General features: G+C 42.0%; 1 protein-coding gene across 1 annotated transcript in view; it reads right to left on the bottom strand.

Moving 5' to 3' along the window:
- The window catches only part of LOC142200948 (macrophage mannose receptor 1-like), a 95,187-nt gene extending 80,780 nt beyond the window's left edge, over positions 1-14,407 (bottom strand). The window contains exons 1-7 of the mRNA XM_075271701.1: positions 14,329-14,407; positions 7,014-7,196; positions 5,800-5,948; positions 5,638-5,721; positions 4,470-4,585; positions 2,876-3,024; positions 621-814 (exon numbers count right to left, since the gene is read on the bottom strand). Of these exons, the coding sequence (XP_075127802.1) occupies positions 621-814; positions 2,876-3,024; positions 4,470-4,585; positions 5,638-5,721; positions 5,800-5,948; positions 7,014-7,196; positions 14,329-14,386 (933 nt within the window). The 5' untranslated portion in view covers positions 14,387-14,407. The remainder of the gene's footprint in view (positions 1-620; positions 815-2,875; positions 3,025-4,469; positions 4,586-5,637; positions 5,722-5,799; positions 5,949-7,013; positions 7,197-14,328) is intronic.
- Between the last annotated feature and the right edge of the window lie 2,240 nt (positions 14,408-16,647).

Below are 16,647 nucleotides of genomic sequence, written 5' to 3'. Positions count from 1 at the left end.
TGTAAAATATTTATGGATTATCATATGGATTTGCTGCAGAAATATATAATAGCCTTAGTTTATGAAACTTTTCCTTCTGGGTAAAAGCTCACTTTCACTCTACATAGCTCTGCATGTCCTGCTCCTTCCTGGGCAGGGTGAAATACAATATTTTCATTGGTACTAATTACCACTAGAGGGAGCAAGCTGTATCACAGTCCCAATGAGCTACCTGATTACTGAAAGGAAAAGGGATTATGGGATGTACAGTACTTGATCTGCATCAAATTGCATAATTAAAGGAGTTGTCCAGGAATTGCAGTTTTGGGCTAGTAGGCTGAAGGTGAAACATAAAACCTCCCATAATCACCTGTCTCCGGCACTCATATATGGGCTTGTTTATGCAACAGTCCTTGCCGCACATGACTGCTGACGCCAATCAGTGGCCTCTACGGTCACAGAAAAGGACCCAGGACATCACTCACATATGCCCAAAATACTCTTTTGATATACAAGGTGGGTATGAAAGTCTACTGTATGAGCACATTGTCATGTATGTTCACAAGTCAAATTTTTATCTCCAACTAAAACTACAACATACGGTTTTATATTGTAATTGTCACATGGAGAGACTTCTTTACCTTGAAACATGAATGGGCTGATGGAGTCCAACCACTTGGACATGTTGGTTCTGGTGTTGTTGGGATGGGTGGTGGTGTTGTCACTCCATGAGCCCACTTCTTGCACACATACTTAGCTTTCTCTTCACAGTTTATAACATCCCATAATCCAGCTTTGTTTCCAGTTGCCATAGCAACACAGCCCTGTCTTCTGCCTTTAAAATGTAATTAAAGGGATTGTCCAGAGGAATAATTTTGTCTTTAATACTGAGCAGCATGGCATAAGAAAATAAATAATACCGATTCCTACCTCACCAATACCCTGGCGCTCCAGTTCCAATGATGTCTGATCCCCGCTGGTCTCTACTTCCTGGTCCAGTCTTTACACACAGGAAATGTCCTCTCAGCCAATCAGTGGTCACAGCAGTGAGGAGCATTTTCTGTGTCTCCAGATGGGAACAGGAAGTAGAGACCAGCCGGGAAAATGTGATCCTGTATGCTAAAAATGTAACTAATTCACATAGAAGGTTCCAAGATTAAGTAATATCTATGATAAGTTTGGATATACCAAAAGTATATGTCCAGATGCAGCATCCCAGAGTGTCACTGCTTAAACTGTCTTGAGTTTTGTGTTCTCTGTGTGTGTGAGTCTAGCAGTGAGTATTGGCGCTGTGACACTTTGCCCTTCAGTTCTAGTCAGCCACTGAGGGAGAGAAGTCTATAGCCAAAGACCTTGCAGAGACAGCCCTGAGACAGGGAAGATGCTGCGGAATTCCATCTGTTTTAAAACTAGAACTCCCAACATGTTCCATTCATTTCCATAAGAGTACCAAGAACAGCAGAGCAAGTATGCATGCTGGGAGATATAGTTTTACAGAAGCTGGAGTGCCGAAGGTTGCCTATCCCTGCACTAGAATTTAGTCGACTGAAATGGCTATTTCGTCCATTTTGCCTGGAGATTGTTTAAGAAACTACCTTGACTGCTGATAGCAAACTTTTGTATACCATGTTAGAGTTAAGTCCTCCATCTTTGTATTTTGTGAGCCATCTTGATACTCTTTCACATATAAACTGTATAAGTATGTATTTTTCTGCTTAAGTCAAGGAGGCCCCTTGTTAGACTTTAAGGAATGTGATAATGAACGTTAATGCATAGGTTGCTAATCCTTATCTCTCAAGGGCCTCATTTTGAGAAGATGCAGCTGACTTTGTATATCTCTTATCTCCTTTACATGATGTATGGACACATAACCAACAAAAGTATTAATCTTATGGTATCTGGGCACTCTGTCATATTTTATGGTATATGAAGGTCACTTAGAGTGTGTATAGACACTGAGTCTACGTAGCTTATTGTTAATGAGGTTGAAGCATGTCATCTTATCTCTTTTGCCATGATATATACTGGGATGTTAGCTCACACATGAGTATTTTGAATCCTTCTTTGTTTCATGGGAAAGTCCATCCCAGTGTGGAAAGCTATAATGAGATGCAGATTATAATGAGCCTCAGCCAATAGTCATGTGCCAGGCTTGTCTTATATCTCTATAACCAATCATGTTGTACTGATTAGAATAGCCAAGCCAGCTCTTTGTCTGTAATGTATTTAAACTACCTTTTTCTTACAATAAAATTAGAACTCTTTTGATACACCACCATCTTGTGTCTTAATCAGTTCTCCAGGCCTAAAGAAGATGGCTGCAGTCCATCTAGGCCTGTTAATTAATTATCTAATTAGGACTTCTACAACATACGGAGGGATCCATATGTCCCTATCAACCAAAAACATTTAATAAATTTTAGGCCATGGGCCAGCCAAAGTAAGGTGTTGGCAATTTGCACATACAATTTATTTATTTTTTTTAACTGCCCCTCTGATCTAGTAATTTAGTTGTTTGTGAACAATCTCACTATGGAACCATTGGTTGCACCACGGACAGTTTTATCTAATGCATATGACTTGCTAGTTGGAGTCTCAGCAATCAAACTTAGGTGGGCATCTATCTCTACAGACTGCAGGTTACACAGACACATGTTTTATTTGACTTTAATTTCACTGAAATCTATTTTTCTAATCTAATTACATCCCAAAATTAATTCCGACCAATTAACCCAAAATCCAGAAGTAGTAGAAACACATGTTTGAGAGTTTAACATAAATAAAAGTATTTTGGTTAACAGCCCTTTGGTTGTCAAAACAGTTATAAAAGTGTCACGCTACATGTGTGTGAAAACTGCCCAACATAATGGAGATAAAGTCTGGAGAATGGACTTACCTGGCATGTCTTCATTCCAGTTAGTGTACAATACTTGCTGCCCATTGGCCCACGTAAAAGTGTTCCTGTCCCTGGTATCTGAGAGCCCTGTCCAGAAATATTTCTCGCGTCTAAACCCGATCAAACTTGTTAGATAGGCCTGTTCAGACCTGCATCAAGAAGATAACATTACATATGTCACATTTACATTTAGCCCCAAGGACTTATTTATTACAGGATGAGTTGCATTTCCAATGGCACTATTTGAGACACTAAATTCCAGCAAAATGTGGTGTAAGTGCCCTTTGGAGAAGGAGTCCTGGAAGTGATGGTATGGACCCCACAGATTTAGCCCTGATCTCAACATCATCTAGTCTGTCTGGGGTTACATGAAAAGACAGAGGGAATAGATCAAGTTTACATCCAAGATCTGTGCATCTCCAAGATAGTGGGAACAACCTCCCTGCTGAGTTCTGCCAAAAACTGGAAGTGTACCGAGAAGTAGTAATTGAAGGCAATATTAATGGGATTTAGACTTATATTTAGTTCATTATTTTCATTTTATTATAATATACTAGCAGGAGGACTCAGCTTTGCATGGGTATATGTAATTTTTTATTTGCATAAGCATCATGTGATCATGTGTATCTCAGTATGGATATAATTGAAAAACCTGCCATCAGTTGTTACCTGGAGTAAAGCTCTGCTACATCTCTATATATGTACAGCATACCCTGCTCTGCTACATCTCTGGATATGCACAGCATACCCAGCTCTGCTACATTTCTGCATACACATGGCATACATAGCTCTTCTATATCTCTGCATACCCATATGGCCCTGCTACGGGTGTAGTATATAAAAATGGCGGGGTTGTTATGGAAACCTGGAGTATAGCTGTTTGTAACAGTTGGTGCGCTGTGCCTGTGATTGTTCCGGGAATCTCAGCAGCTCGCTGGGATGTCATATAATGAGCATGTTGTTGGCGTCGTTTATCTGCCTGCTCTGGCTTTTCGTCAGCTCTAAGACCTGCTTGACACCTAGTTTGCTTAATCCTCTTCAGCTCCGCTTGATTGTCTGCTCCTCAATTCCTTTATTTCCCTCCCCCCTCCCTCTGGCGGAACAGGACACAGAAGACTTCTGCAGATCAGAGAATGAGCAGTGTTATCTTTGTGTTTACACTGAGAGATAACAGAGCAAAGTGCAAACAGCTGAAGTCTCCTGCAGTGTAACATAGTATATGAACATAAATTCATAACAGTCGTGAAGCCATGTCATTTACCAGGATAAAAAAGCAGACTTTTTTTTTCTTTTTTCTTTCTTTCTTTTTTTTTTTTTTTTTTTTTTTTTTGGGGGGGGGGGGGGGGTTATTACTATGAATGTCTTAGGGGAGTGAACATTTGTATTTTCAAACTTTTACATAGCATCACAAAGCAGTATTACACTGACAGGCAATCTAAATTCATGACCTAATAAGCGATAGTGGAATACCGCACCTCCTTATTCCACCTCCTCAAACTAGGAATAATCATCTTATAGCAATATAACTGCCATAACAAGCCCCTGCTAACCACATGACCATAACTCGCCTGTACTATGTATAAGTAATAATCACCTGTCTTCTACAGTCAGCAGGAAGGCTCCATTATTATTACATGTGCTGCTCGCTTCTGTAAATGTACCAGGAGATTCCCTTATTGAATAGCAGTAGATGCCGTGTCTCTTCCAGCCCTGGTTACAGAGAGATCAATAATAAATCCATTTAATGCAATTGGATGACATCATTATTTATTTCTATTGACTCCCCATGAAATATTCAACAAACTTAGAACAGGCAATTATAAGAAACTTTTTAATATATTTTAGCATAGAAAAATACTTCATTCTGTTATGATCAGCCAGATTCCCTGCTCCCCTCCTCTGCAAAATGGAGTTTCACTCTGAAAATCTCTGCTATATCAGTCATATGAAGGACTGCACATACATGATTCAGATTACATATGTCTATAGAAGTCTATGGAGAGGAAAGGAGATAAGAGAGAAAGAAGAGAGGTTTAGTCTGATGCTGAGGCGAAATAGGAGCTTTCTATCCCAACCAAAACACTTTACTCATATCAGTACAGTCAGTATTCTCTATATATGTCCAGGATAATTTTTGGACTGTTTCTGAGTGAGAGAGTTGGTTATGGAGCAGATTCTCCTTTACTAACTGTGTGCAGTATATGGCAGCCAGTCTTCCCCCACCAGCTCAAGGACAAGTGCAAGTTACAGATTTGTTTTAACTTCTGCACATTCTTATATTAATAGTCCAGTGGGCGGTCCTACTCTGCAAGCAACAGCTATGTCTCTATGCACTTAAACAAGGACGTGTATCAGTCACTAAGTAAGATTACCCATTGCGCTCCTAAACCCAAAACGAGAAGGAATTAATCTATAAAGTACAGGATAGATTGACCATTTTCCTCACATCATTATGTATCAATCTGCTCAGCTCCTCCTGTTCTGTAGCATGCTGCCTACATGTTCAATAAGACCCTTTAAGTATTTAAGAATTTTTTTAACCCCTTCAAGACTGCTGAAACCCATTATTATCAGTTAAAAATTCTGGTTAACATTTTTGCTCAGGTCATATATATTTAAAATGAATGAGTGTTGTTTATATAATAAATGACTGGGCCAAGTCTACCAAGGACAGACATGATCTCTTATGATCCCCCTATACTCTAATAGGTATATGGACAGGGGTGTCCTCATTATATTACTCCACATATAATGATCTTTACCTTATCACATCCATTTGGCAATGAGTTTCTTTTGCAAATATATGGAAACTTTTTCTCACATGTCTGGTCTGACCATTGTCCGTCCTGTGTAAGAATGTATTACAAGGTGAGAACGTTCCCATCATCTTCATCTTCATGGTCTCCAGGTGCACAATGTCCTACCTTAGTGGATAAGGCCACACAACTCTCTTGTCTATTATTGCGGTGAGATGGTTCTCCTCTCTGCCATGTTGTATATGTCACCGGGGATCCATCACTCCACTCAAAATATAGCTGTGTCTTCAACCCAAGCCAAACATACTCCGCATCACCTAGAAGAAATATCATATATGTGTAATAGTTACATGTGGTCATGTGACCTCCACCAGATGGCCATACTAGTATACAAGGCTGCACTTATAGGGAGTCTGTCACCAGAACCCAACACATCAACCCAACCCTGCAGATAGATAGGATAAGGACACTGATACAGGTAATCCTAACATATCCGCGGGGCTGGGTTGATATGTTGGTCTCTGGTGACAGACTCTTTTTAAGGCAAATCCATGGGTTAGACCTGTAATATGTTTTTTTTCGGGGACTGTAATTGTATTAGGACTGGGACACATTAGTGAAAGTTACTATTCTAGTTTTGGGTGCTAATGGGTGGGATGTCAGCCATATTGTGGTGAACATTAACTGAAGTTAATTCATAGCCCGCCCTCCCCAATTTCTTTCACTTGTGATCATTAACAGGTGAATGTAATGGAATAGATTTGGTTAGTTGTGCCGGGCTTAATTTTGTCACCCCAGCATTGATGGGGGTGGGTATTGTTCCTGGAGAACAAAATCTATAGTTGTGGAGGTTGGCAGGGGATAATGATGTAAATGCTATTGATGTTCGGAGCTGCAATCTGCTGCATTTCTTAACTAGCCAAGTCTTGGTCACCAGAATGGGGTTGAAAGGACAAGTTTGACAATTGGAGTCAGTGCAAATTGACCTGAGCTCAGATCTTGCAGCGCTCCCTGCTGGCTCAATGTCTTCTTGCTCTAGAGTTTGCATTCTGGGAAATACAGTCTTTACACCAGAGACTGTACAGTAATGTGATGTGTTCATAGACTAAACCTTTCCATTCATCGGAGCCAAAAGAACAGAGTAAGGGAACCTCTAGTCTCCAGATATGTGTGATCTACAGAGATAGGGTATGCTATAAATATATGGGATTGACCATATAATGTGTATGGTGATGTTGGGTAGATAACCCCCCGGTAGAGGTGTCCGGCAGTAGCTTATTCCTCTATCCCTATTGATAATACATGTACAGCCAAGTTGAATATGTATGGAGGGTTCGGGAGGAATAGCTGTCAGCCAAACATTGCCACCTTTAGATACTCACCAAATGTAAGCTGTGAGGTAATAGCACTCGCTTCTTCAATATTATGCAAACTTGCAAGATCTCCCTCCTCGCTTCTACAAGATAACATGGCCTCCTTCCAAGTCCTAGCGTCCCTATCCAAGTAATAGCAGTGTCCATTATAAGGAATCCATGATGAAGGACAAAAGATGGGGTCACTGGTGCCTGTAACGGGACAGAAGAACTTCCTGAGCATCACATGTAAGTGACATGTTTATTGGATTTCTAGGGTTATTCTGGTCATTACAATTAATCACCTACCTGCACCGATCACAAGATTGGCAGTCCCCGGTGCCCCCATATAAATAAAGCAGCAGGTTGTACATGGGGGTGCATTTAATTCTATGGGATTGTCTAAGATAGCACTTGGCTTCTCTTCAGCAATCCCATAGAGATGAATGAAGCAGCAGTGTGTATGGGCCCCATTCTTATAGGCTACACAGGACCCCCATTCTCATCACAGGTAGGAGCCCATTCTAGATCATAGAGGAAAGTGCAGATGTGAACAAGTCCTTTGTGTTTATTCAAGATTTACCCCATTCAATAAGACTGAAAGATAAATCCAAAATTATGCTGAGGCCCCACATTGTGGAAACACAGTATTTTGTTGCAGATTTTGCTGCTTTTTTGAGACAAAGCCAAGACTGGCTATAAATGGAATAGGAAATATATAGGAAGTTCTTATACTTCACCTTACTGCTCAATAATCCCCTGACTTTGGCTCAAAAACTGCAGCAAAATCTGCCACAAAAAAGCTGCATTTACACAACATGGGTCCTCAACCTAAAAGTATATTGTACAAAAGTTTTAGGCAGGTGACCTTTGCCCTTTGGAGGAGGAGTTCTGGACATCATTATATTAATTCCATGATGCTAGAGAGATGGTGGTGTGGTGTCAGTAGGATTATTGAAGGTTGTAGGTCTTCCTGAGTCTTCAAGATCTTCCTAAAGATTGTGATTGTGGGTGACAGTCTTATGTGTCGTGGTAGTGAGTTTGAGTATGGAGGATGTACAGGAGAAGTCTTAGAGACGACTGTGTGAAGAATGGATAGAAGCAGAGGAGAGTAGGAGATCTTGAGAGGATCAGAGGTTATGTGTGGGCAGGTTGCAGGAGATTAGGTCGGAGATGTATAGAGGGGACAGGTTGTGGATGGCTTTGTATGTCAGTGGTAACATTTTAAATTATTCGCTGGGTGATGGGTAGGCGGTGAAAGGATTGGCAGAAGGTAGAGGTGATGAAATATGGGAGGAGAGGTGGATTAAACAGCAGCAGAGTTAAGGGTGGACGAAGGAGGCGAAAGCACTTGCTGGGAAGCTGTGGAGAAGGATGTTAAGGTCCCCACAGATATAAGGACCTCTGATATAAACATTATACAGTCTGTCTGGGATTTTATGAAGAGACAAAAGGATTGGAGCAACCCTACATCCGCAGAAGATCTGTGTCCAGTTTTCTAAGATGGTGAGAATAACCTCCTTGCCGAGTTGTTTCAAAAACTGTCGGCCAGTACCTAGAAGTATTGATGCTAGTTTTCAGCATTTCTTCCACACCTGCCAAAAAAAATTTCACAGAGCTATACAGTACAGACCAAAAGTTTGGACACAACTTCTCATTCAAAGAGTTTTCTGTACTTTCATGACGTTCGCATGTTCATGTCACCTCCACCTCAAAAACATCTCCAGAATACGCCCTTTCCTTACCAGAGATACACTAAAGACACTTATTGTCTCTCTGATTCATTCTCGCCTTGACTACTGTAACTCCTTACTAATCGGTCTTCCCCTCACTAAACTCTCTCCTCTACAATCTATTCTGAATGCAGCGGCCAGGCTCATCTATCAGGCTAGACGCTACAGCGATGTCTCCGGTCTGTGCCAGTCGCTACATTGGCTGCCTATTCATTATAGAATAAAATATAAAGTTATTACTCTCATCCACAAGGCTCTCCATAATGCTGCACCTCCATACATTTCCTCCCTCATCTCTGTCTACCGCCCAACCTGTGTTCTCCGCTCACTCAATGACCTAACACTTACATCCTCTATTATCAGAACCTCCCCCGCTCGTATACAAGACTTCTCCCTAGCTGCACCACTTCTCTGGAATGCTCTACCCTGGACAATAAGATTAACTCCCAACTTCTACAGTTTCAAACGCAAACTAAAGACACATCTTATCAGACAGGCCTATCACAATTTCTAATGTAACCCCTTCCGCACTATAATTAGAATCCCCAAAATTTAACCCTCCTCTGTCCCCGCTCCCACATTACCCCACATGATATGATGCCATTTCAGGATAACTTTATAGGTCCAAGCTCCATCCACATGTTAAAGGACACGACTAGTGACGGCTCATTCAGTTTTATGTTTGTGTAATGACAGTCACCTCTATTACAGAAGTGTCTGACCTCTGTATAAGCAATGCCGCCCCTGCTACCTCTTGTGTCACCCCCTCTACCTCATAGATTGTAAGCTCTTGCGAGCAGGGCCCTCAGTCCCATTGTGTGAAATGAGTTTCTTTGTAATGTATCTTTCTGTCTGTATTTGAACCCAACAAATTGTACAGCTCTGCAGAATATGTTGGCGCTATATAAATAACATTTATTATTATTATTATTATTATTATTATTATTATTATTATTATTATGACTATTAGAGATGAGCGAACAGTAAAATATTCGATGTTCGTTATTCATTTCGAATAGGCGCTCAATATTCGACTATTCGAACCATTATAGTCTATGGGGGAAAATGCTTTGTTTCAGGGGATCCCACTATTCGACTCAGGAGGGTCACCAAGTCCACTATGGCACCTCAGGAAATGATGCCAACACCTCTGAAATGCAACTGGGACAGCAGGGGAAGCATGTCTGGGGGCATCTAACACACCAAAGTCCCTGTATTACCCCACTATCACAGCCTAACAACTACATACTTTCCACATTCAAAAAAACCTCTATCAAAGTAGGAAAATACCTGGAAACCTTCTTTACTCCCCAAATGGATAGACAAACCCAAATTTAAGCTCAACAAACATTAACAAGCACCCCATAAATCACGTTCCACATGACAACCACAGATGGAATAGGCAATGGGAAATCCAACAGTCCCCACCCTGAACTGTCATTGTGGATGTGTGTGTGTGTGTGTGTGTGATGTGGTAAGACCTTCCAAAATTCACTTTTATGGCCCTTAACATGAGCCCTTCCAAACAAAGTTACAGGCCCTTAAGCTGAGCTACCAGCAGAGATTGAGGCCCTTCAGGTGACTTCAGCCTCTACCTGCAGAGTTTTAGGCCCTTTAACTTAGTTCAGCCTTGCACCAGCAGAGATTTCTTGGTTCTTTGGGTGAGTTGAGCCTTTAAACAGCAGAGATTTAGTTTTTGGCCCTAGGAGTGAGTGGAGCCTTTAAAATACAGTGCTTTTGGCCCTTGGCATGAGTAGAGCCTTGCACCTGCAGTGTTTTTGGCCCTAGGAGTGAGTGGAGCCTTTAAAATACAGTGCTTTTGGCCCTGGGCGTGAGTAGAGCCTTGCACCTGCAGTGCTTTTGGCCCTTGGCATGAGTAGAGCCTTTAAAAAGCAGTGTTTTTGGCCCTTGGCGTGAGTAGAGACTCTAACCAGCAGAGTTGGGGGGAATCAGGGTGGATTGAGACTCTAACGGAACGGGAGTGCCGAAAACTGGAAGTGGCACAGAGTTTCATTCATAAATACAGCTAATCGTAAAAATGGCCTGTGGAGAGGAAATATTGGAACGTGAAGATAGGCGTCTCTTAGATCTAAGGTGACAAACACTAGCCGACCTACAAAAAGGAAGGTACTAACCTTCCAGTGCGGCCTTGTCCAGGTACTCCTGAACGGACCTTCCAAAGATGTTTGGAGGAAGGGAAACAACATTTAATTTGTAACCTGTCTGAATGAGATAAAGGACCCAAGGACCATGAATAGCACCTCAGTGCAACTCTCCATGGCATCTTGCTTTCTCAGACAAGTGTCTCTCTTCTGCCACCTGCTATTTGTCAATGGAGGGAACGCCTATCCAACCACAGAATTTTTGGAGAGCTTTGACATGGAGACTCAGATGTCCTTGAGAGAACTCTCCATAAACTCTTTAACCCAGATTACAAAATCACGTGTAGAAGACTCCTTATAGGAGGCCCACGGCAGGAGTGGTAGCGAGCCCATTCATAGCCAACAGGTAAGAGGCAGGTAGCCACCCAAGTGGCAGGTAGCCAACAGTCAGGCTGACACCATAGGTGGCAGCAGCCAGTAGCCGACAATCAAGTAAAAGGCCAGTAGTCAACTCTGGTAGATTGCAAACTGACTTGAACTCTAGACCTGGTGCATTTAAACATAAAGATCTGTTTTCCAACAGACTGAGCCACGAAATTTTTTGCCATTTTAAGGAAACTTGCTCACTATTAGGAGTGGACTTGGTGCCCCCCAACTTATCTCACCTGGATATATGTGAGTTGCAGGGAATCCAGTGATCCTCAAACTCACTGTATATGACAGGCTGCTGTTCACATTAGCTATGATTTTAAGGAGTCTGAAACGGGAAGAGAAAACTCCCGGACAGCAGGCTGGAAGATGGGCACCAATAACTATAACTTAAAGCATACACCATCATGTGAGCAATAAACAAATATGCACCTATTGAACAATGATAATACACAGGTATATATGTACTAAATGCACCTTGAAAAACCGCAAGACATATCAAAAGTTTGGCTGGAGCTTACCATAATGGCGGTGAATCGACTTCCACGGATGTGATTGCAGAACAGATGAGCGCGCACAGGCGCTGACAAAAAAAAAACAGAGTGCCCATAGTAATAGAAAATAGTGCTTTACAGTAGTTTCTGCACTGGACACAGAGGAAAAGCTGAAAGAGGACTCGGCTTACCTTACTGCAACACAGCTGAATAATGTCAGTTACAACTAGGAAAAGCAGGAAAGACGAACGACTGCAAAATAAACCTAGAACTTCCTCTTAGAAAGAAAAAAGGAAAGGAACAGAGGGAGAAGAAGAAGACTTGAAAACACCTTCCAAAACAGACAGAGCCTTCACCACCTGTCCAGTCACACAGGACAGAAAAAACAAAAAGGGGGGGGTCTCTCTGATCTCTTATGGGGGGAGGGATTTGACTGATTAACCCCTTCCCGCCGATGGCATTTATTGATTTTCGTTTTTCGTTTTTGACTCCCCTCCTTCTAAACCCCATAACTTTTTTATTTCTCCGCTCCCAGAGCCATGTGAGGACAAATTTTTCTTCATGATGCTACCATTAATTATTCTATATAATGTACTGGGAAGCAGGAAAAAAATTCAGAATGGGGTGGATTTGAAGAAAAAATGCATTTCTGCGACTTTCTTACGGGCTTTGGTTTTATGGCGTTCACTGTGCAGCCAAAATGACATGTCCGCTGTATTCTGTGTTTCGGTACGGTTCCAGGGATACTAAATTGATATGGTTTTATTTACATTTTGACCCCTAAAAAAAATTCCAAAACTGTGTTAAAAAATTTTTTTTCTAAAAGTCGCCATATTCCGACGGCCGTAACCTTTTTATACGTAAGTGTACGGGGATGCATAGGGCGTCTTTTTTTGCGGGACCGGGTGTACTTTTTAGTTCTACCATTTTCGGGAAATGTTATTGCTTTGATCACTTTTTATTCAAATTTTTATCAGAATCAAAACAGTGAAAAAACGGCAGTTTGGCACTTTCGACTATTTTTCCCGCTACGGAGTTTACCGAACAGGAAAAATATTTTTATAGATTTATAGTGTGGGCGATTTTGGATGCAGGGATACCTAACATGTATGTGTTTCACAGTTTTTAACTACTTTTATATGTGTTCTAGGGAAAGGGGGGTGATTTGAACTTTTAATACTTTTTTATATATTTTTTATATTTTTTTTTACTTTTTTTAAAAATTTTTTTTTTTTTTTTGCATTTATTAGACCCCCTAGGGGTGTTGAACCCCAGGGGGTCTGATCACTAATGCAATGCATTACAATGTTAATGCATTGCAATGCATTGCAAAAAATTATCCTTTCTTTTGCAGGCTGCATAGACCAGCCTGCAAAAGAGAGGATTTGCAGACAAGCCTGGGAGCCTTGTACAGGCTCCCGGCTGTCATGGCAATGGGACATCGGCCCTGGAGCATGCTCCAGGAGCCGGCGATCCCGGGAAAATGGCGCCTCCGGCGCCTTTGACCGCGGCGCCAGAGGGGTTAATGCCTCAGATCGGTCCGGGGACCGATCGGAGGCATTAGAGCCAGTTGTCTACTGCTTAAAGCAGTAGACACCGGCGGCTATGGCGGCCGCCCGGCTCCCGGGCGGTCGCCATAGTTACAGACCCGACATGCGCCGTACTATTACGGCACATGTCGGGAAGGGGTTAAAAGTTCCACCTGTCCTAACAGCACGCATGGACAGGAATACCCCATCCGTTGTGCTGCTGTTGGACGTAGGGGGAATGTGCAGTGTTTGATACAAACCTATTTATTTCGTTAGATTGTCTCAGAATAGACATTGGGCATTTCCTAGAGATACCGTATGTCACCAATGCCCCAATAACGGGGTCTTACTACTGAGAACTACTCCGAATACTAGATCAAAGTATGTAAGTGTGATTGGACCTCAGCGGTATTTGATATCATTCAGTAGGCCCAGAAGACGCACGCTGGAGCCCAGGAGAGGTTTTAGTTATGTTTCCTCCCCTCATCTGGGCCTCTGCTCATTAGACTTTTATGTGATGACTTTTATGTGACATTGTTATCAATTCCTATGTGCTGCAAACTTGAGTCAGGTCAGGAGTGGATTAAGCAGAAGGTAGAGGTATAAGAGCTTTCTAGATATTTCCCGTTCCTCATGTAGACATTCATAGCTTTAGCTCAAAAAATGCCGCAAAATCTGCAACAACAAACATTGTGTTTCCGTAACGTGGCACCTCAGCCTTATACTACATATTGTCAGGTGCAACATCGTATTCCTCTAATTTCCTGTATTAGATTGTATCAGGATAGATATTGGTGACTCAGACTCATCTCTAGGAAATGCCCCAATGTCCCTACAATAGAGACAATACTGTGAAATATCCAAATATTAGAGCAAAGTAGCCACGAAACAGCAGTTGGTCACCTACCTATCAGACATTGGAGCTATACCCAAGTTACCTATACCCCCAATCACCCCCATAATGATTATATATATATATATATATACAGTATATAGCCTATATGTCCAGACATAGCTATAACCCGCACCCTAGGACATGTAAGTACAGTGTAACTTACCCAGCAGACCAGGCGGCCACATAAGGTATAGAAGTGTGAGGAATATGGAGGCAGTCATTGTATATATCGCATTATTCTGTCCCGGTCCCACTTGAATATCTCTGCACCAAGCAAGTTACAGTTCCCAGTAGGAAGATTGTGACATCCAGAAATGTGATCTTTATATAATAAAGGACTATATGGTCACATGGGACCTAACAGGACCTCCCAGAGCTAAGACAACACATGATCTACAGTAACTTCTCTTCACTATTATTACAGCTGTTATAGACATGAAATAATCCGACATCCTGTCCTGTTGATATCACGTTCCTGTTATTTGGTTGGCGTAAGCGATTTCTTTCTTGCTACGTCTTCAATTTTCTGCACGTGTAGAAGAAATTTAGTATTATATTGTCATTCTTATGTCGGTCAAGAGAATAACAAGATATATATTGTCAAGTGCAACAGTATATTCATCTAATTTCATGTATTAGATTATATCAGAATAGATATTGGTGACATACTCATCTCTAGGAAATGCCCCAATATGCCTACAATAGGGACAATAATGTGAAATATCCAAACACTAGAGCAACGTAGCTCTGCATGGGGGGTCCACCAAACAGCAGTTGGTCACCTACCTGTCAGACATTGGAGCTATACCCTAGTGACCTACACCCCCAATCACCCCATAATGATCATATATAGACATATCTATACCTATGGCCCCCTCCATGTCCCCTGGTTTACTGGCCTGTATCTTGGTAGCGCCTCCAGCCTTTGGACTCTAGACATATCTATAACCACCACCCTAGGACATGTAAGTATAGTGTAACTTACCCAGCAGACCAGGCGGCCACATAAGGTATAGAAGTGTGAGGAATATGGAGGCAGTCATTGTATATATCGCATTATTCTGCCCCAGTCCCACATGAATATCTCTGCACCAAGCAAGTCCTGTTACAGTTCCCATTAGGAAGATTGTGACATCCAGAAATGTGATCTGTATATAATAAAGGACTACAGTGTTGGCCAAAAGTATTGGCACCCCTGCAATTCTGTCAGATAATACTCATTTTCTTCCAGAAAATGATTACAAGCACAAATTCTTTGGTATTATCTTCATTTAATTTGTCTTCAATGGAAAACCACAAAAAGAATTGTCAAAAAGCCAAATTGGATATAATTCAACACCAAACATAAAAGGGGGTGGACAAAAGTATTGGCACTGTTTGAAAAATCATGTGACGCTACTCTTTTGAGTAATTATCAGCACCTGTTACTTACCTGAGGCACCTAACAGGTGCTGGCAATAACTAAATCACACTTGCAGCCAGTTGAAATGGATTAAAGTTGACTCAACCTCTGTCCTGAGTCCTTGTGTGTACCACATTGAGTATGGAGAAAAGAAAGAGGACTTGAGAAGCAAAATTGTGAGGAAGCATGAGCAATCTCAAGGCTACAAGTCCATCTCCAAAGACCTGAATGTTCCTGTGTCTACAGTGCGCAGTGTCATCAAGAAGTGTAAAGCCCATGGCACTGTGGCTAACCTCCCTAGATGTGGACGGAAAAGAAAAATTGACAAGAGATTTCAATGCAAGATTGTTCGGATGGTGGATAAAGAACCTCGACTAACATCCAAACAAGTTCAAGCTGCCCTGCAGTCCAAGGGTACAACAGTGTCAACCCCGTACTATCCGTCAGCGTCTGAATGAGAAGGGACTGTATGGTAGGAGACCCAGGAAGATCCCACTTCTTACCCAGAGACATAAGCCAGGCTGGAGTTTGCCAAAACTTACCTGAGAAAGCCAAAACCGTTCTGGAAGAATGTTCTCTGGTCAGATGAGACAAAGTAGGAAAAAGCCTCAACATAGAGTTTACAGGAAAAAAAGAGGCCTTCAAAGAAAAGAACGCGGTCCCTACAGTCAGACATGGCGGAGGGTCCCTGATGTTTTGGGGTTGCTTTGCTCCCTCTGGACTGCTTGACCGTGTGCATGGCATTATGAAGTCTGAAGACGACCAACACATTGTGCAGCATAATGTAGGGCCCAGTGTGAGAAAGCTGGGTCTCCCTCAGAGGTCAGGGCTCTTCCAGCAGGACAAGGACCCAAAACACACTTCAGGTCAGCACTAGAAAATGGTGGTGAGAGAAAGCCCTGGAGACTTGTAAAGTGGCAGCAATGAGTCCAGCCCTGAATCCCATAGAACACCTGTGGGGGAGGGGGAGAGATCTCTTGGTGGCAGTTTGGAGAAGGCCCCCTTCACATCTCAGGGGGGACCGCGAGCAGTTTGCCAAAGAAGAAGGGTCTAAGATTCCAGCAGAGCCTTGTAAGAAAC

Source organism: Leptodactylus fuscus, chromosome 4 (genome assembly GCF_031893055.1).
Source record: "Leptodactylus fuscus isolate aLepFus1 chromosome 4, aLepFus1.hap2, whole genome shotgun sequence".
NCBI classification, from domain to species: Eukaryota; Metazoa; Chordata; class Amphibia; order Anura; family Leptodactylidae; genus Leptodactylus; species Leptodactylus fuscus.
The sequence above is the reverse complement of the archived record's forward strand: the minus strand, read 5'-3'. Positions and strand labels throughout refer to the sequence as shown.